We start from the raw sequence: 24,671 nt of genomic DNA on the forward strand, positions 1-24,671 counted from the left end.
TAGGGGATGATTACCTCCCTGCCTAATATTTCTGATCCTGGGCTGGTCTTGCTTTTTGTTCAGATTCTGGGGTGTTATCTGCTATCAATGAAAAATCAGAAGGTCTGGTGTGTAGTCCTAGTCCTTCAGGAAATACTCCTGGGGAACACATCTCCCTGCCTGCTCTCTTGTTATCTCTGGTTCAGAGCCAGTGCCTTGGGCCTAGCTTTTAAGAGCTCCAGTCCAAACTATGACGTTGATGCTTTACTCAGACCTTCTGACTCTATACTTTGTCTCTGACCATGGTAGTATCTTTCTGACCTTTTGGTTCTTTGATGGATCCCTCATTTCTTTGGCATGATAATTAATTTATTCCAAAAGGTGCTTAAATTAGAAATCAGGACATATTTAGAGAGTGTCTTTGTTCAGTTCAGTTCAGTCACTCAGTCGTGTCTGACTCTTTGCAACCCCATGAACCGCAGCACGCCAGGCCTCCCTTTCTATCACCAGAGCTTACCCAAACCCATGTCCATTGAGTCAGTGATGCCATCCAACCATCTCATCCTCTGTCGTCCCCTTCTCCTCCTGCCCTCAATCTTTCCCAGCATCAGGGTCTTTTCAAATGAGTCAGTTCTTCGCATCAGGTGGCCAAAGTATTGGAGTTTCAGCTTCACCATCAGTACTTCCAATGAACACTCAGGACTTATTTCCTTTAGGATGGACTGACTGGATCTCCTTGCAATCCAAGGGACTCTCTTATTGCCTTTGTAGAGCCAATGGGTACAAAACTTGTCTTCTTGACCATGTGTAAGAAACGAAATATTGGCTTACCTAGAAAGTTCTCCAGACAACTGGCTAAAAACCCCAGATAAACACACCATCTATAGGGTTTCCCAGATTTGGGCAGGGTAACCTGTATCCGTCCCTGGGTGCACACACAAGTTTTTGTAAAGATATGCCCACAAGCCACGCCTGTTTTCCGTGAATCTGTGAGACTGCTCTCACAGATTGTGCCAGTGTGCAACAACAGGATATCAGAGCACTTCTCTAGACAAGCTAGCTCTTGCTGTGCTATTGTTCTACCATTTACAGTGTTTCCTTGAATCATTTCAGACACATAAATTTAATCCTTAGATAAGGAAACGTTATTTTATGGCTAGAGTTTCCCTCTTCCATCCCTGACCATGTCACAAGATCCTCATTCTAGACGTCACAAGGTTAGCAAGGAAAAGAGAAGACAATGGTCATATTCTGTGCCCTCCTTAACAAAAGCAAAAATCAAATTCATGAGGGTTGATGTTTTGCAAGACAATACTTCTCATATTGTGCTAATGTACGTACTCGTACTTTATGCTGTGCTAATGAACTCAACTGATGAGAAGTTTCACAAAGATATCGTTAATCAAAACAAATTCAATTTCCTGAAAGAGTAAACAGTTATTACTGAGCTCATTGCTTAATCTGCCTTTTTTTGTGTGTCTTATAACAATGGAATTCTTCCATTTGAAATACTTCAACTCTTAAATCTAAACAAAAATGGAAGGACTGTGATTTTGTATGTTTTAGGTTGGCAATAACGCCTTCAGTGTGATATCTTTTTGCATTTTGCAATTTGCTGCCTTCCACAACTCAAATTTCATGGTTTCATTTACAGAAGAAAAATATTTTTAATTGATCACTCATGCTTCTCTAGCCATATGCCTACCACAAAGGCATGCACATTTTCATACAAAATTCACTGTTTCCATTTGGCAATTGAGTACCTTTAACTGTGTGAATCAACAATGTAAAACATTATAATCCATTGAGAATACACTAATAGAAATATATGCCTTCTAAACCCTGGTGTACAGAGCATATTGCTTAAAGACAGCTTAATTATTCCTGTAATCCTGTTCTCCCAATGCAATGTCTTCTAGAACACTTAAAATCAGTGAATTCAAATCCTGAAAACTTTTATACTTCTCAAGTTTTTAAGTGGGTAAATTATATCCCTGATGTTAACTGACAAGATTAAAAATCATGACCAGAAATAATAAATGAAATGGTAGAGACCTATATTGCCAAATATTCATTAAAACAAGGCTCATCTATAGAACAATTGCAATGATGCCTGCCTTTCACATTTCTCAAGCATAAATTTCCAAGAAAAAGATTTCATGTTTTTAACCTGTTGCATGGGTAATACTTATCACGTCCATAGACTTTGATGCTGCACATCATTCCCCATGAACATGTCCATGGTTATCAACTTACTGGCGTACACTGCATTTCACTACTCCAACTGGCATGGCACTATTCCTCTGGCCCAAGGATAGATAAAGTGATGAAATGATATTCAACTGATTTCACAGTACACATGTGTTATGAATTTGAAACACATTTCTGACACATACTATGCTCCTTGAGCATATATTTTAGAAGAACTTACTCTAAGGACTTCCTTTTATGACTCAAACCTTAATCTGGAACCATTCACAGTCCTTGGTTTTAGAATACTATGTGGTTTCATTTTCATTTTAAAGACAGCCCCAACTTCTAGCTGCTGAATCAAACCATTTAGGGGAAAGACATATTTTCAGTTGGAAAACTAGCCAAAGTCCACTAATCCCTTCTATGATTATACAGAGAACAGAAGTAACAATGTAAGCAGTCAGATTCAACTAATTTGAGAAGCAAGGATATGTAAATTTGTAGCCATTTCGACTTCAGTCCTTGTTTTCCCCATTTAGGGCACTAAGTCCTTCAATGTTTAACAGACTTCTCCAAAGTAGCATGGAATCAGGCTCCACATTTGATGTGCTGACCTCTCATCAAGCTACACTTGCACTTTCTCTCTAGAGCATCCAGTGAGGGCTTAGTCCCAGTTCTGGTTTCAGCCGTACCAGCCAATCAGAGCCAACTTCAGTGAGGAACGGACAAGACAGCTCATTAAGATCAACCTGTTAGGACTGCCCAATTTGCATATACCCACAACCATACACGGGTAAGCACAGAACTCAGATATATATAAATCACATTCAGAATCAACACTGTAGCACTGCATGATTTGCCCACATTCACATCTCCAGATAGACACACACTGATTGCATTAAGATTCAACATATTACAACTGCTAAACTTACCGACTCCTATAAAACATGTAACTATATGATGGGAGCATGTATACTGAACATACCTTGGACCAACATAGTAAAGCCCAATCATTTTGAAAACTTTGAACTTTTGTGGCTGAATATAGCTAATCCAGCTACATTAACTCCATCATTTGAAACAATTAATATACATCCAGCTGTTAGGAGCCTAGAGTAGAATCAACATCAAAGTTCTCCTATATCCGCCAATTTAGAGATCCATGTAGATATACATGTTGTATAGCTCACATACATGACCTAATCCACAAGGAGTGCCTACACAGCTGCTACGAAGAAAGAGAGCTGGCAACGATCACCCTCATCCTTGGGAATAATGGACTATGCCCTCCTCTCTTATCCTGAGGAAATAGGTATGAAAGAAGAGGGAGTGGGTAATGAATGAATACGAAGGCTTAGTTGAGACAGATTATTTTATGCTGGATAATCTCTTGCTACACTGAATCACTCTAATAAGTTAACTTGAAAAGGCTTACCTTTGGTTGGTTTCCAGTGGAATGAATGTAGCTCAGCTCAACGCAGGTTTTAGACTTCTGCAGCATCCATCTGTACTAATTTAGGATTTGCCTAGGCTTGGGAATATCATTCTACATTCTAAAACCTCTCCCTCTATACATTCAATCTGGTTTCAATATTTACAAAAAGAAACACGTCTTTGAAACGTGTGGTGTGGTGTGCGTTTTCACTTACCTTTTCTGCTGATTGAGCGGTGCCAAAAAAAATTGGAATGAAGGCAAGCCAAACTATACATGTCGTGTACATGGTGAATCCGATGGGCTTGGCTTCATTAAAGTTCTCTGGGACACCCCGAGTCTTGATGGCATACACAGTGCACGTGACCATCAGAAGGATGCTATATCCCAAGGAGCAGATGATCTGTAGGTCCGTAATGTCACACTTGAGAACCCCCCGGGCCTGCTCGGGGTTCATCGTCTTATGTTCATCATAGTCTATGATGATATTAGGTGGGTCAACACCGAACCATATGAAAACGCCGAGAAGCTGAACTGATATTAAACTGGAAGTGATCGCCAGCTGTGACGTTGGGCTTATGAGTCTGGGGGCTGTCACTGATTTCTTGCCCTGTTCAAATATGCGGTAAATCCGATTGGTTTTGGTCAAGAGGGCTGCGTAACTAATGCACATACCCAAGCCCAAGAAAACTCTCCGGAAAGAACACACTGCCACGTCGGGTTTGGCTATCATCAGGAAGGTGATGATGTAGCAGAGAAAGATGCCCGTCAACAGAACGTAGCTCAGTTCCCGCCCAGACGCCCGAACGATGGGAGTGTCATTGTAGCGGATGAAAGTGGCCATGACGAATATGGTGGCGATGATTCCCAACATGGCAAGAAAGACGGGGATGACAGCCCAAGGCGAGTGCCATTCCAGTTTGATGATGGGGATATCCTGGCAGCCAGTTCGGTTTTCATTGGGCCGCTGGTCGTAGGGGCAATGCTGGCACGTCATCTCATCAAACTGGTACTGGTAGCCGTCACAGGGCTCACAGGTCCAGCAGCAAGGAGTTCCCTTCTGTGTCTTCTTTCTTTGCCCAGGCTTGCAGGGCATCGTACACACAGAGGCGGGGATCTCCCGGACTCCTTTACCCCACTGCATGTCCTCTATCTGTAGCAAGAAATAAGAGGGTGAAACAGGTAGGTTAGTTAAGAGGAAAAAACAAACAGTAATTACAGCAACATGTGAGACCTGGCGAGGTAAACTAACTAACCCCAGCTGGTAGAAGCTACAACCAAGATTCGACCCACACCATTCACTGCAGCATCCTTATTCTTCCCGACCCAGGGATCGAACCTGGGTCTCTCGCATTGCAGGCAGACGCTTTACCATCTGAGCCACCAGGGAAATCCTCCTAACTACTACAGAGTGTGCCGAACATGCCTGATTATAAGAATCCCTGGGGTAGCTTTCAGAAGTACAAATTTCATGTTCCCACCTAGAACCCCAAAATAAGAATATCCTGAAAAGGAGCCTTTGGAGCTTTATTTTCAACAAGTACTCAGAAGATTCTTAAAATTATTCAGTGATTACTGACACGCTCTCTACTGCCGTCTCCTGGACAAGAAGTGCAAATGTCCCAAGTTAAGTTAAAAATCTTTAATATGAAATGCTACAGTCATTTCCCTTATTAGATGCTTTTAAAAAAAAAAAAAGTGTTTTTCAGTTCTTTTGGAAGATATGTCAGAGCTGGCCACTTTTTCTAAAATTCTGTAAGCATCACTGCCATTTCATTGAGAAGTTTCGAACTGAATGAACCTGTTCTATTTCTCACAGAGGAGTGATAAGGTTCATTATCAAAAGTTTTAATTGTAGCTCTGGAAGCATTTGATAAGAAAATAATACAGTCTGGAAACCTCTAAAGATTAGCCATGTACCTATTTGAAGATGAAATTTAAACTGAAACACTATATCCTAGAGGAAGATGAAAGTATGCTTACTTAATTAGAATACTGGCTTTCTGGAGGGGAATTCATAATTAAAAGTCTTCTGAGAAGTAAAGGCATTAGATACAAATAAGAGCTTTATCGCTGGGATGACATCTCATCTTTTCCAGCACAGCATCTATTATTTTTATTTTCCTGATATCAGTCCTCTGAATTTCATCCCCACCACGTGCTTCCTGCGAGATATTGGGAGGTTCTTTGACAATTACCTGGAGGGGTTTTTACAACCCAGTATGCTGAGTCTGCTGCACTCAATATGCCAGCAAATTTGGAAAACTCAGCAGTGGCCACAGGACTGGAAAAGGTCAGTTTTCATTCCAATCCCAAAGAAAAGGCAATGCCAAAGAATGCTCAAACTACTGCACAATTGCACTCATCTCACATGCTTGCAAAGTAATGCTCAAAATTCTCCAAGCCAGGCTTCAGCAAATTGTAAACCGTGAACTTCCTGATGTTCAAGCTGGTTTTAGAAAAGGCAGAGGAACCAGAGATCAAATTGCCAACATCTGCTGGATCATGAAAAAAGCAAAAGAGTTCCAGAAAAACATCTATTTCTGCTTTATTGGCTATGCCAAAGCCCTTGACTGTGTGGATCACAATAAACTCTGGAAAATTCTGAAAGAGATGGGAATACCAGACCGCCTGACCTGCCTCTTGAGAAACCTGTATGCAGGTCAGGAAGCAACAGTTAGAACTGGACATGGAACAACAGACTGGTTCCAAATAGGAAAAGGAGTACGTCAAGGCTGTATATTGTCACCCTGCTTATTTAACTTCTATGCAGAGTACATCATGAGAAATGCAGGGCTGGACGAAACACAAACTGGAATCAAGACTGCCAGTAGAAATATCAATAACCTCAGATATGCAGATGACACCACCCTTATGGCAGAAAGCAAAGAAGAACTAAAGAGCCTCTTGATGAAAGTGAAAGAGGAGAGTGAAAAAGTTGGCTTAAAGCTCAACATTCAGAAAACGAAGATCATGGCATCTGGCCCCATTACTTCATGGGAAATAGATGGGGAAATAGTGGAAACAGTGTCAGACTTCATTTTTTGGGGCCCCAAAATCACTGCAGATGGTGACTGAAATTAAAAGACGCTTACTCCTTGGAAGGAAAGTTATGACCAACCTAGACAGCATATTCAAAAGCAGAGACATTACTTTGCCAACAAAGGTCTGTCCAGTCAAGGCTATGGTTTTTCAAGTGGTCATGTATGGATGTGAGAGTTGGACTGTGAAGAAAGCTGAGTGTCGAAGAATCGATGCTTTTGAACTGTGGTGTTGGAGAAGACTCTTGAGAGTCCCTTGGACTGCAAGGAGATCCAACCAGTCCATTCTGAAGGAGATCAGCCCTGGAATTTCTTTGGAAGGAATGATGCTAAAGCTGAAACTCCAATACTTTGGCCACCTCATGCAAAGAATTGACTCATTGGAAAAGACTCTGATGCTGGGAGGGATTGGGGACAGGAGGAGAAGGGGACGACAGAGGATGAGATGGCTGGATGGCATCACTGAGAGTTTAGGTGAATTCCATGAGTTGGTGATGGACAGGAAGACCTGGTGTGCTGCAATTCATGAGGTCACAAAAAGTTGGACACAACTGAGTGACTGAACTGAACTGATGCTGAGCCCCACTCTCAGATTTTCTGATTCACTGGGACTAGGAGGGGGCTGGAGAGTATGTATTTCTAACAAAATCTCAGATGGTGTATCTAGAGATTCTCTATCCGTCACACCTTGTAAATACTGACATGTTCCAACCTCCCAGTCACAGAGACTGCATCAGGAATGGGGTCATTATGGCATGATGCAGAATTTAACTTTGTTACTTTTACAGAGATTACATAGGACAAAAATCTTTGCTTTTGCTGGACTTGCAGTTTCCAGGATATATGGATGTGGTGTGCATGGCTACAAGAAGAAAGGCATTTGTCAGAGAAGGAAGCCAATGTAAAGGAAAACAGAGCAGAGAGTTGAAGAGGACTCTCTATCCATGAGCTTGCTTAGGTTCCTGGATATAGCTGTGCCTGAAGCAGGTTTTCCATACATTATGTGAGCCAGGAAATTCTGTGATGCTTAAATACTTTAAATTGCATTTATATTACTTATCACCAAACGTCCTGACTCCAGGAGTTGGTGAGGGACAGGGAAGCCTGGCATGCTGCCATCCATGGGGTCACAAAGAGTTGGATGTGACTGAACTGAACTGAAGGGTCTTGAAGAATATACCAACTAATAACTTCAGTATCTGTAATCTGCAAAAAAGATTCACTTAAAAGAGAAAAATATAGAATAAATTCCAATGAAAAAATTTGGCTGATAATCCCCATATCTAGTTAATTAAATTTTTATGATATTTGAACTAAAATATAGATTAGAAAGATACTGGAAAGTCTGAGACTTTTTAAAAAAATGCCTACTTTTAAGAGATAAGGGAGGGGTTACTAATTTATTGCACAGTGAAATTCCATTGCTGTGTTAAAACAGGATGCAGTGTATAGCAGGGTGTGATATTTCCATCAAAACTTGAATGAGAACTACATTTAACATCCAAATCAAATGTAGTTAACTCTGGAAAAAAAGAATGGTTCAAAGATTAAACTTTATAAAATATAACCTTCTAGTGGTTGAATTTAAACTTTAATCAGAGACCCAAGAATCTTCGGATGACTTCTATGAACTCATTTGCATGAACACAGAGCCCAAGCCAGCATTAATAAATCTAACTAAATTTAAAACGTAATCATTTCTTTCTCAACATCATCATTTTTGAGCCAGTAAGTCACTGGCAGCTGTCCCAAAATCATAAAATTAAGGAAATAATTTGTAATAAGAGAGAATGAGACATGCATTAACTTTATAAATGTCCAATTTCAAGAAGTGGGAGCCTAAAAAAATTGCTATTATTAATACAAATGTTTCCAAATGTCAAAGTAAAAGGCCCTACTCATGATCAGTAAGAAATATTAACAACAACAACAAAAAACTTACAAATAAATTTCATTAGCTAAGCTTGAGATGGCCTGATTCCAACATGAGTGGAAACTAAAATGTCATACGATTAAACTTGATCTATGGAACAGATGTAGGGCTCAAATATAAAAACAAATTATCATTATATGTAATATTTTAAAGCCAATTTCAAGTGTTGCCAACTTGCAACCCCCTCCTCCTTTCAAACAAAATGGTCAGCAAAGTTGAACAGATTTTCTTCCCTCAGACTTAACCAAATATATACAAAAGCTATAACCACAAACATTACATTGACTGATTACTTAATTTGTTTTCAATTTTCATTTAAAGTAGATCTCCACTCAATTTAATTGTATATATTAAAGCAGCAAAGTTGCCTCTTGCTCCAAATGAACAAAAGTCTAATTTACTTGCTTTGACAACAAGAATCATTATTGAAAATATAATCTATGTTCCATAAATGGACTGACTAACCTTTAAGAACTCCAGTAAGTGAGAATTTTGTTAAAGCAATACACATGATTTGTCTGTATCTCTACCTATCCACACAAATTCAGAGCCTTGTTTAATAAGAATAAACAGCTGCAAATGTCATGGGCACCTGTTTAAAAGAGAATAATAATTTAGGGTTATGGATTTGTTGTTGTTCAGTCACTCAGTCATGTCCAACTCTTTGCAACCCCATGGACTGCAGCACACCAGGCTTCCCTATCCTTCACTATTTCCTGGAGTTTGTTCAACTCATCTCCACTGAGCTGGTGATGCCATCCAGCCATCTCATCCTTTGACAAATACTAGACTATAATGTCAATTGACTTTGTCAAAAGGCTAGAAAGAATGCAAATTTGAAGTTTGCTCTGAACTATGCAACAAAACTGTGTTTCAGTTAGCCAGAAAGCAAAATAAAATTGCAGAAAGATGAGAAAAAAAAAAAAAGAAAATAGAAATCTCAAAGAGTGTCAGGTGACCAAAAAGGGAGGATTCCAAGCCCTGTGCCCACAGATGAATTCAAAAGGAGGAAGACTTCTCTTCCCTGGCAAGGACTCAGCCAATGAAGAGCTGAGGGACCCTTTGCCCTCCAACTTCCTTTTCCCCACCATAAAAGTATTCTCCTTCCCTTGCTGTGAGGGATCTTGCATGTGGCTTGCCATAGTTTCAGATTTCAAATTATAATTCCCTTGTTCAAATAAACCCATCTTTGCTGGAACAATGTATATCAGTCTATTTGTTTCAGGTTTGCAAAGACTAGAAAAAATGTTAGGATGGTCACCATTATCTTCTGTAGAAGACAGTTCTAAATTCCCTGATAAGGATGCATCTCCTTCCTGGGCACCCAAAGTTTATGGTTAATGGAGACCGGATCAGCTCAGTAGCTGGCTCATGGAGAAGGCCTGCTGAGATCTCAGTTCTTGGCAAGAGAGCTTGCTGTAGAGCTAGTACCATTAATTAGCACCATGGGTGGCACATAGATTTTTATAAGTAAGCAAATCAAAAGTTTAATAAAGAGAAAATTAGGCAATTATGGCTAATGAAAGCAAAAATAAGTCTTTTGTGGTATCCAAGCAAAGTGTTCTTTACTCTTTAAAGAAGAGACACAAAGAATTGACATGGTGTCATCAGTCTTTGATGTGCACAGATGTGAAACATGGAGCTGAAGCAGCCGTTTTGCCACCACAAAGACACAAACTGAAGGAATAAAGCCAACATGCTGAGGCTAGTAAAAGAAACCAAAATGGAATTTGTATCTTTGATGGGGTTGAAATAACTTTCTAGGGTCAACATGGAGCCACTCCTCTATGGGGTGTCATGTTAGTAAGCCAACACTTACACAACTTTCACATTCCTATAAACAAGCTTCATTCAGCCAGGAATGCAGTATGTCCACTTAGCCATTAGCCAATCTTCAAAGACTAAGTGAATTCAGGAGCTTCTCACCCCAAAAAGACTATGTGGGCTAATCAGATAATTTTTATATGTCTTTTCCTTGTTCTTCATTTTTTATCCTATAGGAGCTTTCTGCTTTCCACCCATTTTTCAGTTCTCTGAAAGAAGACTGTCCACAAAGTGTTAAGTAAAGTGTGCTGGTACCACCTAAATTGTCTTCTTTAATCATTTTTTAACAGTGACATCATGATGTCAACCACATGAACCAATACTGGTACCACCCAACCCTGAATTGTAAACATGAAATGATAAACTTCCCTTGGTTAACCAACACCTCATGGGTACCCCACTGCTTACAGTCAAACACTCTAATACACTCTTTCTTATTTCTGCATCTGGTATGTGAAGGCCTGAGACTAGTGGACAGTTAGCCAACAATTCAAGCTCTTGCATGATTAGTAGAGAGTTCCAGAAGAAAAGCAAACTTGTGAATTACACGAAATCAGAAACACTTGGTTTTGTCTCCTGAAAGCACTCAGAAAAGAGGGTGGGGAAGACCTGGACTCAGAAAATCAGCTGTGATCCCGCTGCTTCTGGCTCATACAGAGACAATGAAAAAGCACCTGTCAGCTGAAGTTTCTTAGCACATGTGCTGGCAAAGAAAAAAGGGTCTGGCTCTATACTCCATAGGGGGTGCAGAAACCTTATAATCACTGGAATTTTAAAATAAAACCCAATGAGTTTCTGTCTTACTGCCAAATGCAGGAATCAAACTGAGAGGATTTTTATAAACACTGTTCAGTGCATCCATTTTTATCTAGAAGAGATCTGTTCCTTTCCCCATACAGACGTCTTCTCTTTGAAAGAAAATTGTGTCACTCCAGAGATATCTTCTTCTGTGAAATTCCATGTGCATCTTTCCAGCGCATGCTCTGTAGAGCAGGCTGGCTGGTGCTTTTATTGCACAATTCCCTGCAATATTATTTTTGCTTATTAAAACCGTAACAGAATGAGCTAATTTAAAAAGAGCTTTCTATTAAAACTCCATTTGTTCATTAAAATATATTTGTCCTGGCTAATTTATGGAAAAATCTTTTCAGGAAAAATGCACAGGAATGTGGAACACTTAACACTAGAAAAGAACCAGCTTTAGGTTCCAGTGTGGAGTGGGTAAGGGGGAACGGCTTCACAAGGAGTTTTGTAGCATGTCTATGCCTTTTTTTTTATTTTTATTTTTTGAGACTCAGTCCTGATTGTTAAACCTTAGGCAGCACGACTGGACTATAAAACAGAATTTCAGGACTGCTATAAACACACTTAATTCGGATACTACGTATTCAAAATGTGTAATTACTTGTACAATTCATCATTTTTAATGTACTCAAGGAAGAAAGTACTGTACACTTGCTTCATAAAACTGTACATAAAAGATTAATACATAGAAGAGTATGTAAAAGATTGGCTTTTAACTACAGTAGTCACTGGCCATCCACAGAGGGACTCAGAGCTTCATCTCACTATCAAGTCCCTTGAGCTCTGAGATGTAGATAGTTCTGTATTGTTACTGAGACATTTTTTTCTGATGTTGTTCCCAAGCTTGCTTGTACATACGAATCACTTGGGGATCTTCTTGGGGCAGCATTGTGTTTAAAAGCTCCTTTGATAATATGTAGACAAGTTTGGGAACTGATGAACTATACTCTCTGAAGGGCTGGGGTTTGGAAGAAAATATTTGTGTTGTTTAGAGAACCTAGTGACCGCAGGCTTCTATTCTTGACCTTACGATGCACTCGCTCTTTTAATGCACTTTTAATGAAAGTCTGAGAAGGTCACCTAAAATGTACAGTTATGCTCTTTTTATGATTTAATGGGAAAGTATGGAGCTGTAGTGGAATTACAAATTTCCACAGTTCAGAAAGGTCTCCAGACTTATGTTTCATAATGTTACTGGCCAAATAACAGAAAATGCCTACAGAGGCCCAGCACATAAACAAACAATGTGGGTGGGAGTAAGAAATAATTCTTGCTCCAAAAAACAAAGGCTAAAGGAACACAAATCAAATTATATGTCCATATAAATATATATATTAAATTACACATCAAGAACAGATTTCATAACAATTCTGCCTAAATGATCTGCATTTACTGTTTCAATGCCTGCATTTTCCTTAAACACAATGGAAAATGGGGTAGTTCTTGTTACATTTGCATAATTAAAAGCTCCCAGACTGACTGAACAGTTTATCCCTACAGTAACTGTAGATTTCTCTTTATTCATCAAACCTTTCTATCCCTCTAATTACAAAGGGTTGACTTGACTTGGCTTGAGAACTTCCTTTTATTTATCTTTTCCCCAGAAGAATCAGCTTTCTGTGGAACCTCCAATTTTTCACAATGTTGACATGCTTCAAAAATACCATACACTCAGATGGCCACACTGAGCTGACACTGGTCAGCTATCTCTTTTGGAAACAATACTGCCAGGAGAGGAGCCATTTCCTTATAATTTACATGCTAACCACAAATCATTTCTTATTTAATCCCTCTCCGGGGACACAGTTCTCTAAATGATGCTTACCAATAAACATTAGGCATTTAATCGTGCTTTATTTATTAAAAACAACTGAAAGTAGTTTATTTTTTTTAAAGCATAGACTTTAGGATAATGTATAACATAAACATATTCACATATATGCCTCAAAAATACCTCAAGCAAGCTTGGTCAAAACTGAACTTATGATCTTCACCAGGGACTGGCCAGCTATGGCCCCAGTGAGCCAAATCCTGCTCACCATCTATTTTCATGAGTAGTTCTATCGGACCCCCCTCACTACACTGTTCATTTACATATTATCTATGGCTGACTGTACGCTACAATGAGAATGGAGGAGCTGTGAATGCAAGGCCTGTAAAACCCAACTTATTTACTATCTGGTCTTTTGCAGAAAACTCTGGCTGACTCAGAGGAAATGAAAAGAGAAGAACAAAGCCCTAGCACATGGCAGCTTTATCAGTCCATAAATCAGGAGTGGTGTCACCCTAGACCTCTTCCCTTCCTTTACTCCCCCTCCCATATCCAAGTGATCAACAACCTGTGCTGGATTTATCTCTTGTCATCATGTACATTAATTAGTTTATCCAACAAACTGTATAGTAAGTAAGCTTCCTGGGTCAGGACCAAAGGAGTCAAAAATGAACACTTTCGAGAAGTGAATTCTCTTTTCTTGCCTTTGTTATCACACCTCCTCTGCAAAAGTATTCTGTGGGGTTTCTTGGCCTCCCTTTCCTGCTGGCATTTTCTAATCCCATCCTCTGACTACAGCTAGACGGATTTAAGTGGAGATCTGACCAGGTCATCTTTTTGTTTATTCCTCAGTGACTTCTTCTTGCTCTTAGACCTGTTAGCGAGTGTTGTCTGTCAGGGACACACAGTAGGTGGCTTCTCCTGGCTGGCTACGTGAGTCCCAGGAAGCATCTTGTCCCACAGAGCGCCTTCTGCTGTCACGGGATGTTCAGCAACTCCTCGACCCACTCAGCTCTTGCTCAGGACACTCACCCCACTGGGTTAATTCCTCCTTTTATAACCCCTCGTGGATCCCTCTTCAAAGACTCTAGCACCATTTGTAATTATGCAAATCTGCGACTCATTAAAGTCTGTCCCCCAACTCCTCTGTAAACTCCATGAGGTCAGACCTTCTGTCCATTTATTCAGTGATGGATGCTCAGTATCTGAGAGTGGACTCAAGGGCCCTGGCAGGTGAAAGAGGTGAGAGAAAAGATTGACCCCTCCTCTAGAAGGGATTTTTCCCCAGCCAAAATTGCAGTTTTATGCACTTTTATTGTAATTAGACTTGATGAAAGGATCCATAAGGACTTATGTGAGTCTCATCTATTTTTTGTTCATTTAATACACACACATCTATAGAGTGTACGTTTACACTTGAAATGTCCTTGGCATTTTGAGGGAAGAAAGGGAATTAAATCTGGAGAACCGAGTTGCTAGGTAGTGGAACATAATTAATACACCATGGAGAGCGAAAAAAAAACAAACAACAGTCTGCATACAAGGACACAACTGGGTTTCAATAGGTAGCTGACTGTTCTCTGTACATTCTCCTCTGGTAAACTTTGCTACAGCTCAAAATAGAAAGAACAGGAGCTACGAAGTCAGCCTTTCCTGGGTTCAAAGGCAGGCTTCGTCTCTCCAGACACTGTGACCAAAGGCAAGTCAACAACTTGGAGCATCCATTGCCCAACCTTATTTGTTATGACTGAGACATTTGTTATAAAAGAGATAACATGTGCAAGGCAAGTGCCTGAGTAGCTTTCTAAATAATTATTATTTTTACTGGAGTGTTATGGCTATGATATTTTGGTTTCAATGATCAACTTAATTTAGGCAAAAACTTCAAGATGGCCACTGTCAGGCCTCGCCTCTCTCTTGAGCTTTTATTCTTACAGTCACATAGTATCAGCAATTAATGTAATAATGGCATTTCAGAGCCTGTAAGTATTGCCTTCCTTCTCATTTTCCAAATCTTACCACACATGCCTTGGACTCCAACAGACATGGGTTCAAATCCTAGCAGAGTGACACTGGTCAAGCCATTCGAACTTTCTGAACCTTATTTTTTTCATCTGTGAAACACAGTTATGATTTGTTCTTGTTCTTCAGTCAAGGCTGTATATTGTTACCTTGCTTATTTAACTTATATGCAGAGTACATCATAAGAAATGTTGGACTGGATGAAGTACAGGCTGGAATTAAGATTGCCAGGAGAAATATGCAGATGACACCACCCTTATGGCAGAAAGTGAAGAAGAACGAAAGAGCCTCTTGATGAAAGTGAAAGAGGGGAGTGAAAAAGCTGGCTTAAAGCTCAACATTCAGAAAACTAAGACCATGGCATCTGGTCTCATCACTTAATGGCAAATAGATGGGGAAACAGTGAGAGACTATCTTTTTGGGCTCCAAAATCACTGCAGATGGTGACTGAAGCCATGGAATTAAGACACTTGCTCCCTGGAAGAAGTTATAACCAACCTAGACAGCATATTAAAAAGTAGAGGCATTACTTTGCCAACAAAGATCCGTCTAGTCAAGGCTATGGTTTTTCCAGTAGTCATGTATGGATGTGAGAGTTGGACTATAAAGAAAGCTGAGTGCAGAATAATTGATGCTTTTGAAATGAGGTGTTGCAGAAGACTCTTAAGAGTCCCTTAGACTGCAAGGAGATCCAACCAGTCCATCCTAAAGGAAATCAGTCCTGAATATTCATTGGAAGGACTGATGCTGAAGCTGAAGCTCCGATACTTTGGCCACCTGATGTGAAGAACTGACTCATTGGAAAGGCTCTAATGCTGGGAAAGATTGAAGGCAGGAGAAGGGGACAACAGAGGATGAGATGGTTGGATGGCATCACCGACTTGATGGATATGAGTTTGAGTAAGTTCTGGGAGATGGTGATGGACAGGGAGGCCTGGCATGCTGCAGTCCATGGTGTCACAAAGAGTCAGACACCACTCAGCAACTGAACTGAACTATTCTTCAGTCACACGGTCCTGTCCAACTCTTTGTGACCCCATGAACTACCTCCTAGAGTTGAAACTGAGGATGACTCTATGGGGCTCCTGGAAAGAAAAGCCTTTCTGTGTCCCCTTCCCTGAAATCCAAAGGGCAGATTCAGATTATAAATAGGGAAGGGACAGGTTGCAGAGATATGGGAGCAAAGAATAGCATAATGACTTCCCTGGTGGCAAAACATGGTAAAACATCTGACTACAATGCAGGAGACCTGGGCTCAATCCCTGGGTCGGGAAGCTCTCCTGGAGAAGGAAATGGCAACCCACTCCAGTATTCTTGTCTGGAGAATCCCATGGATGGAGGAGCCTGGCAGGCTACAGTCCATGGGGGTCGCAAAGAGTCGGACACGACTGAGCGACTTCACTCACTCACTAGGACAGCATCCTGGTTTCTCCTCAAGGGATACACCTAACAATCTCTTGAGCTCTTCTGCAGAACTAAACGTGAATGTGAATGTGAAGCTGCTCAGTTCGTGTCTGACTCTGTGACCCCATGGACACCAGGCTCCTCTGTCCATGGGATTTTCTAGGCAAGAGTACTGGAGTGGGTTGCCATTTCCTTCTCCAGGGAATCTTCCCGACCCAGGGATTGAACCCAGGTCTCCCGCATTGTAGACAGATGCTTTACCATCTGAGCCACCAGGGAAGTCCTCAGAACTAAAACCTCCACCAAATGGAAAGTGTTGACTACTTGATGAAACTCCATTCATTCCAGAGAAAGTTCCAGTTCATGCATCATCATCTGAAGCCAGAAGATTTCCTGATTGAAGGTATTCAGGCCCTTTAGGCACCTTAATTTTTATCAACAACCCTGCCCTTTGACTACAAAATTCCTCATGCCATTCCCCTCACCCCCGTTAGGACACACAGTTTTGAGGGTACTAGCCCACTCTGTCCCTTTTTACCTGGCAAATCAATAAATCTATTCTTTTATACTTCATCCAAAACTGTATTTTAGAATTAATTTGGTATTGGATTTGGCTTCAGAATTAATGAGAAAAGTAATATATAAGCACACAGTATGGGCCAAAGTAAAAAGCTGAATGAGTTACATCTACCGCAATTATTATTAGTGACTACACTGTCATCTTTGACACCCTTTCCACCTTGCTCCCCTGAAAAAATAGCATAAGTTGTTCCAATTTATTTCCATAAACCCCTTTCCTCTTGTCCTTAAATGCTGCTCTATTAAAGTTACATTATCGTGTTCTCTTAATTACTCTCTGAGACAGTGCAGATGCCTCATTTTAGCCTTCAAGTTACTGCAGAGCAAACCCCTAACCCTTTCCTCCAGCCTCATCAGTCTCCAGCCCACAACATCCATTTTCCTTCTAGTGAAGGGTTATGTTTGTGCTTCTCTTCAAGACCCCATGGCTCCCCTATTGGCATTATTTAGTTTATATGCATCGTTTTATCTGTCATGTTTTTCCCCTAATTCTGCAACCATTCAAATAACCCAAATCTTCTCTGATGCCTGTAAGCTGATGTCCTCTCTGATGTCCTGATGATGTCCTTCTCTGATGTCCTTACTTTCTTTTGAAATCTCTTGGCATTTTATCTATACTATTCTACCTCTTCTACTTCCACTGGGATAATAGGGCTACTATGCATTTTTTGAAATCTCCTATAGAGCCTGAAAGGTGGAATGGAACTTGGGCAAATTCTATTCCAAGAAAGACATAAAGGTATAAATCCTTAGGAGAGGATGCCTCCTTTTATTGCATTGAATGCTCCTTATTCTTCCTTTTTTTTTGAGCCTTCCAACTCTGACTTGCTTAAATATGACAAACTATACATGCGAGAACAAAAGAAGTCCTCCTACTCCTGCTACTAAATCTTCTTTTCTATCCAGCTCAGCCACTCATCATAGGTTTTCACACTCCAGACAACTTGCAAATTGCTTTTCACCCACTCACCTGGGCTGAGTCATGCTCTCTGCCAGGTAAGTGGGGAAGCATGCTGATCAGTTAAGTTTACCCACGGAGACAGGAAGAGCATTTGATTTCCTGTTTTCTTTTTTTCCTTTTCCCTCCTTTCTAGTTTCTTCCCCCCCGCCCCAAGCCTCTGAATCTCTTGGTTCCATTTTCTGAACTAGAGGATAGAAACTGTTTTTATACAGATTATTTAGCACCATTTTCCTGTATTTCATTCTGATGAATACGAGCACTGAAACATTATCTTTTGAACATAGAAAACCACACGGTTCAATATCACAATGTCAGGGGAGCCAGAATGCATATTAGTTTATTAAAGACCCTGAGAAGTAATGCTATTAAGGAGAGAACATGCTTTGATTTAAGACAGTGCTTTCTAATTCACTGGAGTCCAGACCAAATAATTTAGTCCTCTCTTGTAACATTTATTATCTCCACACACTGCAGAATCTGCACCCCTCCAGTAAGACTGTAGGAAACAGTGACACTGGTTAAGTAATATGTTGATTGGGATTCTAGCATTGCCTTTCAGATCTTCATTATAAGACAAAGAAGATCTCATTTCACGTGGCTTTCAGATTTCTCTTGCATAACGTCTCCATAGGTTCACGAAACCCTTACTCACTGGCATGTCCTCTCCCCTACTCAGTTCATCAAGACTAAGCCAAATATGTCTCCAGGTGAACACCAAGTGAAGTCAAACTAAAAAGACTACCTCTGTACTACAGAGACCTGGGTACCACTCCCTAAAGACTGAGTATAAGCCCACAAGTTTTGTTTCAGGGCACATACTGTCCAATGAAGAGCTGAACAGTCATCTGTTTGACACCTCCATGTTAATCTAAGGAAACAACACAAATAGTCAGACTCTTATGCTCAGTTGCCAGCTCAGAAGATGTGGTGGATGTGACATATTTGGGTGGGTGATTCTTTGCTACCCTTCATACTGCATCTAAGTAAGTAGTCACATACTGTTCCTGAATTCGTTCCATGCCCTAAGCAGTTCTGCAGAAAGCTCTTGAGATGTATGTGTGTTGATGTCTATATCCACAGGTATACCAACAACATTAGGCTATTTCAGAAATTGAGTCTACTGTCTCATACACTTATTAGTCCACGAGCTAAGACACAAGTGGCTTCTACCAACAGCACATACTATGGACTGAATGTCTGTGTTGGGGGTGGGGGGTGCTGTTAGGAGGTGATTAGGTTGTAAGAGTGGAGCCCTCATGAATAGGATTCATACCCTTAGAAAGGGACCCCAGAGAGTCCCTGTATCAGTTAGGAAAGAGGGAGAATACAGACATCCATGAACCAAGTAGCAGGCTTCACCAGACACCAAATCTGCTGGGGTCTTGATTGTGGACATTTGAGCCTTCAGAACTGTGTGAAATCCATTTATTTTATAGTAAGTCACAAAGCCTATGGCATTGGGTTCTAATAGCTTGAATGGTCTAAGACAGCCTATTGGCTTATTTTTACATTGAGAAGTTAAGTTTTCTTTGGAAAGTGAGACAAATGAAGTGTTTACTTGATTCAGCTTCTATTTCCAGGACTGCTAGAAGATGAGGGAGATGAAAAGTACTTTTTCATCAAGAAAAGTCCACATGAGACCACAGGGACTATTCTCTTCCTTCTATGCCAGGATTTTGAAGTTGACACAGATGGGCTTTCTTTCTATTATCCTTCTCACATCCTCTTATATTTCTCCTGGCTCATGATTCAAAGGCCATTTACTGAGCCATTCCTGTGTCTCATGCACTACATTAAGCAGTGATAATACAGATATGACAAACAACGATTCCATTTCCCCCTAGAGGATCTTGGTGTCATAGTAGAAAATGCATGCAAACTCACTAAACTTCAGTATAATTCAAAATACAATTGTGACCCAAATGATCCCTAAGCTGTCTTTTCTAGAATATTGGAGCAGAGTCTCTGAGGATGACTAAGTGTCCTTTAGTGGGAGTAGATGGGGAAAATCATTCAGGAAGAGTGAGCAGCTTAAGGAAATCCAAGAAGGCACTTGATTCAGTGATGGGGATGAGGATGAGGGGCTATAGGTAGTTTAAGTTGAGAGCAAGAAAGGAATAAAGAAGATAATGTTAGAGATGCAGGTGGGTACCAAATCGTGGACTATCAGTTTACTCATTTTGAGTCAACAACTGTTCACTGCCCACCCAATACACCAAGTGATATTCATTAGGAGACGGCTTATAAACAGGTTGGTTAAGACTTCTGACCTCAAGGAATTGAATTAGAATTGTTGGGACAGCTGAAGCAACAATACAACAAATTAATAAAATGTATATTGTAACAAGTGTTCAGCTTCAGCATCAGTCCTTCCAATGAGTATTCAGGGTTGATTTTCCTTAGGATTGATTGGTTTAGTCAATGATGCTGAAGCTCCAATAGTTTGGCCACCTGATGTGAAGAGCCAACTCATTGGAAAAGACCCTGATGCTGGGAAAGACAAAAGGCAAAAGAAGAAGAGGGTGGCAGAGGATGAGATGATTGGAAGGAAACACCGATTCAGTGGAAAATGAACTAGGGCAAACTCCAAGAGTTGGTGAGGGACAGGGAAGCCTGGTCTGCTGCAGGCCATAGGGTCGCAAAGAGCTGGACATGACTTAGCAACTGAACAACAGCAAGTTTTCAGTAGGAATGCAAGTGCTAGAGTAACACTGGTGCATTTACTTTAAAGAGAAGACAAGAGAGGCAAAAAAGGTGATTTTTAAATTGTGACCCTGAAAGGTGAGGACACAGGGCAGGTGTAAAGGCCCTGAAGCAGGGAAGACCTGGGGTGTTAGAACTGTGCTTCTCAAACTTGAATGTGCCAGCAAATCCCTTGAAACCCTTGCTAAAATGCAATTTCTGATTTACTCAGCCTGGGGTGGGCTTGAGAGTCTGAATTTTAAACAAGCTCCCAGGGGATGGTCCAGGTCTGGGAAGCACACTTTAGGGCCAAAGTTGTTAGAGGAAACAAGTCACAGGGTTTGTCTGGAGCTTCGTGGTAAGGGAAACAACACTCTCCAGGAGAGTGTCAGGATGCATAAGGTCAGCTCAAGACTGGCAAATGCCCCATTTGAAAGGGTGTGTTTAGAAGAAGGCTTATATTTTGTCCTCCTCCTTTCTTGGGGCAGGAGTGCAGTGAATATGGGAGGATCTTCCAGAAACATACAAGAAAGGTCGTTTGATCAAATGTCCATGGAGACCTTTGCTAACAACAGATCTCATGGAGAACAAACAACTGGTATATTTTAACTTGAGATTTTGTATCTATGGAATGCTTTTAGCAGGATGTACGTAGTAGTCTGTCTGGGATGGATTTTGATAAATAAATCCGGAGTCAGTCAATTTATAGCGTATGAGTCCCTGGAAAACATCATGAAGCCGTGTACCTAAGTTTAATAATTTTTCACGACTAAAACAGTTCTCACTTTTGTATACAGACCCATACATTACTTAAAAATTTAATTTATTATCCTGGGCCAAAGTATGAACTTAGGCAAGAAAGGACTTGGGGAGGGATACTGATACTTCTGGACCTCTCCCAAATTTGCCTGTATCTACAATTACTTTTAATTCTGAAATTAGGAGTAACATTGATTACTGCGAAGGACTGAAGAGCGCCTTCCTCAAATTCCTACGTTGCAGCTCTAACCCTGCAAAACAACTAGAGACAGAGGCTTTAAGGTGATGCCTCCAGAACGATGAGAAAACAAATGTTTGTTATCGAAGCCACCCTGTCCATGTATTCTGTTACAGCAGTCCCAGCTGACTGGTACACTGGGTAAGATCACCAATGCAAATCACATTTGACAATCTAATCCTTTGTGCTCACTCACCTATGCAGATGAGCTGAGAAATGATCCCAGAAATGATGGATGGCTTAAAGCAATGGTCCTCTGCCCAGGACTTGCTGGGAGCTTTAGAAACATACCCATGCCCAGCCTCCACCCAGAGGGATTCTGATTTAATTGCTTAGGGACGGGTCCCAGCCATTAGGCATATTCACAGATTGATGGTGATAGCAGTTTGCGATCTTCCTGGCATTATAAGAGCGAACCCCAGATTGCAATCTTTGAAGTCTCACCCATGGAGCAGACACACTGCCTGGGACCCTTTCCCAGCTGGGACTCCAGCTGTGCTATGACACAGGACTTCCCAGCGCCATTTAAATCTGGATGTTGGTCAAGACCCAATTTGGTGATGTATTCTCTGCTTTCTGTCTTTTCTTTTAACGTTAGTATATTGAAAGTAAGCTAAATAATTCTCTAATACATTTTTGTATCATTTATTTGTATATAACGAGTGGCTTATTGTGTTAACAAATCCTTTGAGATGAAAGTGAAAACTTTCCTCAAAACACACACACATCCACACACATGATTCTTAAATGCATTAAGAAGTCTAAAACAATGGGTTAAATTATGTTTTTAAAGATGCTTCTGGAGAACCCAGAGGGACAGTAAGTATGATGTCTATAAATAAAAGTGGGACACGAACCTTGGATTTGTCCTTCTTCAGACTTGATAGGTGATAAATAAGAAGTAAAGCTTCCCTTTCCTTCAAACTTCCCAGTGTCCACTGTCAAAGCATCTGACCTTGCCTTGGATGAGGAGCCAAGCACTCTGTAAGGGCCACAGGATCCTGTTAAGGCTCTGAGCACAAGGCCCCTTGGTAATTGCCCATTTGAATGAAAAAAGTAACTGTTAATAAATGGGAGTTACTGAAAGGCACTCTCCAAGCTTTTTTGCCAACCTACACATTTCTATGATAAGCCATTTGTTCACAGCTCAATTATTTTGTGATGTTTGATTAAACAAAATCAGCCCCCAAATAACTCTATTAGGGTTAATTGACATCTTCTCACAGGAAAATTAACCACTTTTCTGGTCATGCTTTTAATAACAAGCCTTCCAGATTGCAGTGGCCATATCTGAACACAATGCTTGAGGACTGCTTCAAAGATTGAAGGCAACCTTTCAGATTGCTTCTGCAAAAGAGTTACCGTGTCAGCAGATCAAACAATTATTCAGCCTTATAGACAGTGCTGCAATATTCGTAAGACTTGGCAGCTAGGATTTAACTATTAAAGCGTCGTAATTAGTTTCTTAATCCTGGGCTTGAAAATGATAATAGTTTAATGCTCAGAGTATGTCAATAACATAGAAGCAACACAATTCACTGAAATATATGAACGCCTAATTCTCTTACTAAATACATGAGATGGAGATGAAATTAGGTTGGGCCTGTGTCAGATAAATAAGCCTTCTGGGCATAATAATGGGCCATTAATAACAATAACAGTAATGGCTATTGTTATTATTTTGTTGTCTTCCCTCCCAGCAGGTTAATTGCACTGAAATTGTGGAATTCTCCCATCACTCAGAAGCACTACATCAAAGCCAGGTGCCTTTTCTTTTCCTTTCTGAACCAGATCAGTATTGCGACCTGCAAAACCTCTGGAGACCTAAAACTTAGCCAGAGAATGGTTTATTTAGCTACAAACTATCAAAAAGACTTGCATTTGTCAATAGTACAATTTTTATGATTGAACATTCACTCTGTGCCAGGTATTAAATACACTCTATCCCTAAAACCTCATTGAAAACCACGCAAGCGGGGCGGGGGGGGGGGGTGGCTTCCTTGGTGGCTCAGTGGTAAAGAATCCACCTGCCAATGCAGGAGACATGGGTTTGTTCCCTGATCAGGGAAGATCCCACATGCCATGGAACAACTAAGCCTGCACAGCACAACTGCCTAGTCTGCATGCTCTAGAGCCTGGCGACCGCAACTACCAAGCTCTGCGCTACAACTACTGAACGAAGCCCATGTGCTCCAGAGCCCTCGCTCCACAAAAACACAAGACACTGCAATGAGAAGCCCATGCACTGAGACCAGAGAGTACCCCTGCTTGCCACAACTAGAGAAAAGCTCACACGGCAACGAAGACTCAGCACAGCCGAAAATGAATAAATAAACTTCACACACACACACACGAAACAACATGCAAGGTAAGAATTATTTCCTGTACTCTGTGAATAAGGAAACTCGGGCTCAGGTAGTATGAATCTGAGTCCATAACTTTTTTATTTACTTCTTGGTGCCTTTCAAGCCACAAACATAATGGACTTTTGAAAGTGTATTTCGTTACTCATCTTCTAAAAACTTAAGAGGTGCATAATCACAGACAATGAAAAGCTGGTCGCCTTTTCATTCTTACAACCAACTTTGTGGAGGCAAATGCTATTAGCAGTCTCCTACATGTGTTGTAGTGGGTTTGTGAAAATACCTGCATTAATTGCATTGCTTATGTTAATGTCTGTGTGTGTGTGTGTGCGTGTGTTTTCCAGGAGATACAAGAAGAAAAATAAAGAAGAGCTCTGAGAGGTTCAAAATCAGATCAGATCAGATCAGATCAGTCGCTCAGTCGTGTCTGACTCTGCACTCCATGAATCGCAGCATGCCAGGCCTCCCTGTCCATCACCAACTCCTGGAGTTCACTGAGACTCACGTCCATCGAGTCAGTGATGCCATCCAGCCATCTCATCCTCTGTCGTCCCCTTTTCCTCCTGCCCCCAGTCCCTCCCAGCATCAGGGTCCTTTCCAATGAATCAACTCTTCGCATGAGGTGGCCAAAGTATTGGAGTTTCAGCTTTAGCATCATTCCTTCCAAAGAACACCCAGGGCTGATC

At 40.8% G+C, this 24,671-nt stretch overlaps 1 protein-coding gene across 4 annotated transcripts in view; it reads right to left on the reverse strand.

The window, feature by feature from the left end:
- Nucleotides 1–24,671, reverse strand: part of GRM7 (glutamate metabotropic receptor 7) — a 939,830-nt gene that overhangs the window by 191,109 nt on the left and 724,050 nt on the right. For all 4 annotated transcript variants that reach the window (XM_086366610.1, XM_086366609.1, XM_086366608.1 and 1 more), the window contains exon 8: nucleotides 3,822–4,757. In XM_086366610.1, coding sequence (XP_086222736.1) covers nucleotides 3,822–4,757 — 936 coding nt within the window. The remainder of the gene's footprint in view (nucleotides 1–3,821; nucleotides 4,758–24,671) is intronic.

This window comes from Bos grunniens, chromosome 22, assembly GCF_055505025.1.
Source record: "Bos grunniens cultivar Pamir isolate PY7600 chromosome 22, Bosgru_T2T1.0, whole genome shotgun sequence".
In the NCBI taxonomy this organism is placed as follows: Eukaryota; Metazoa; Chordata; class Mammalia; order Artiodactyla; family Bovidae; genus Bos; species Bos grunniens.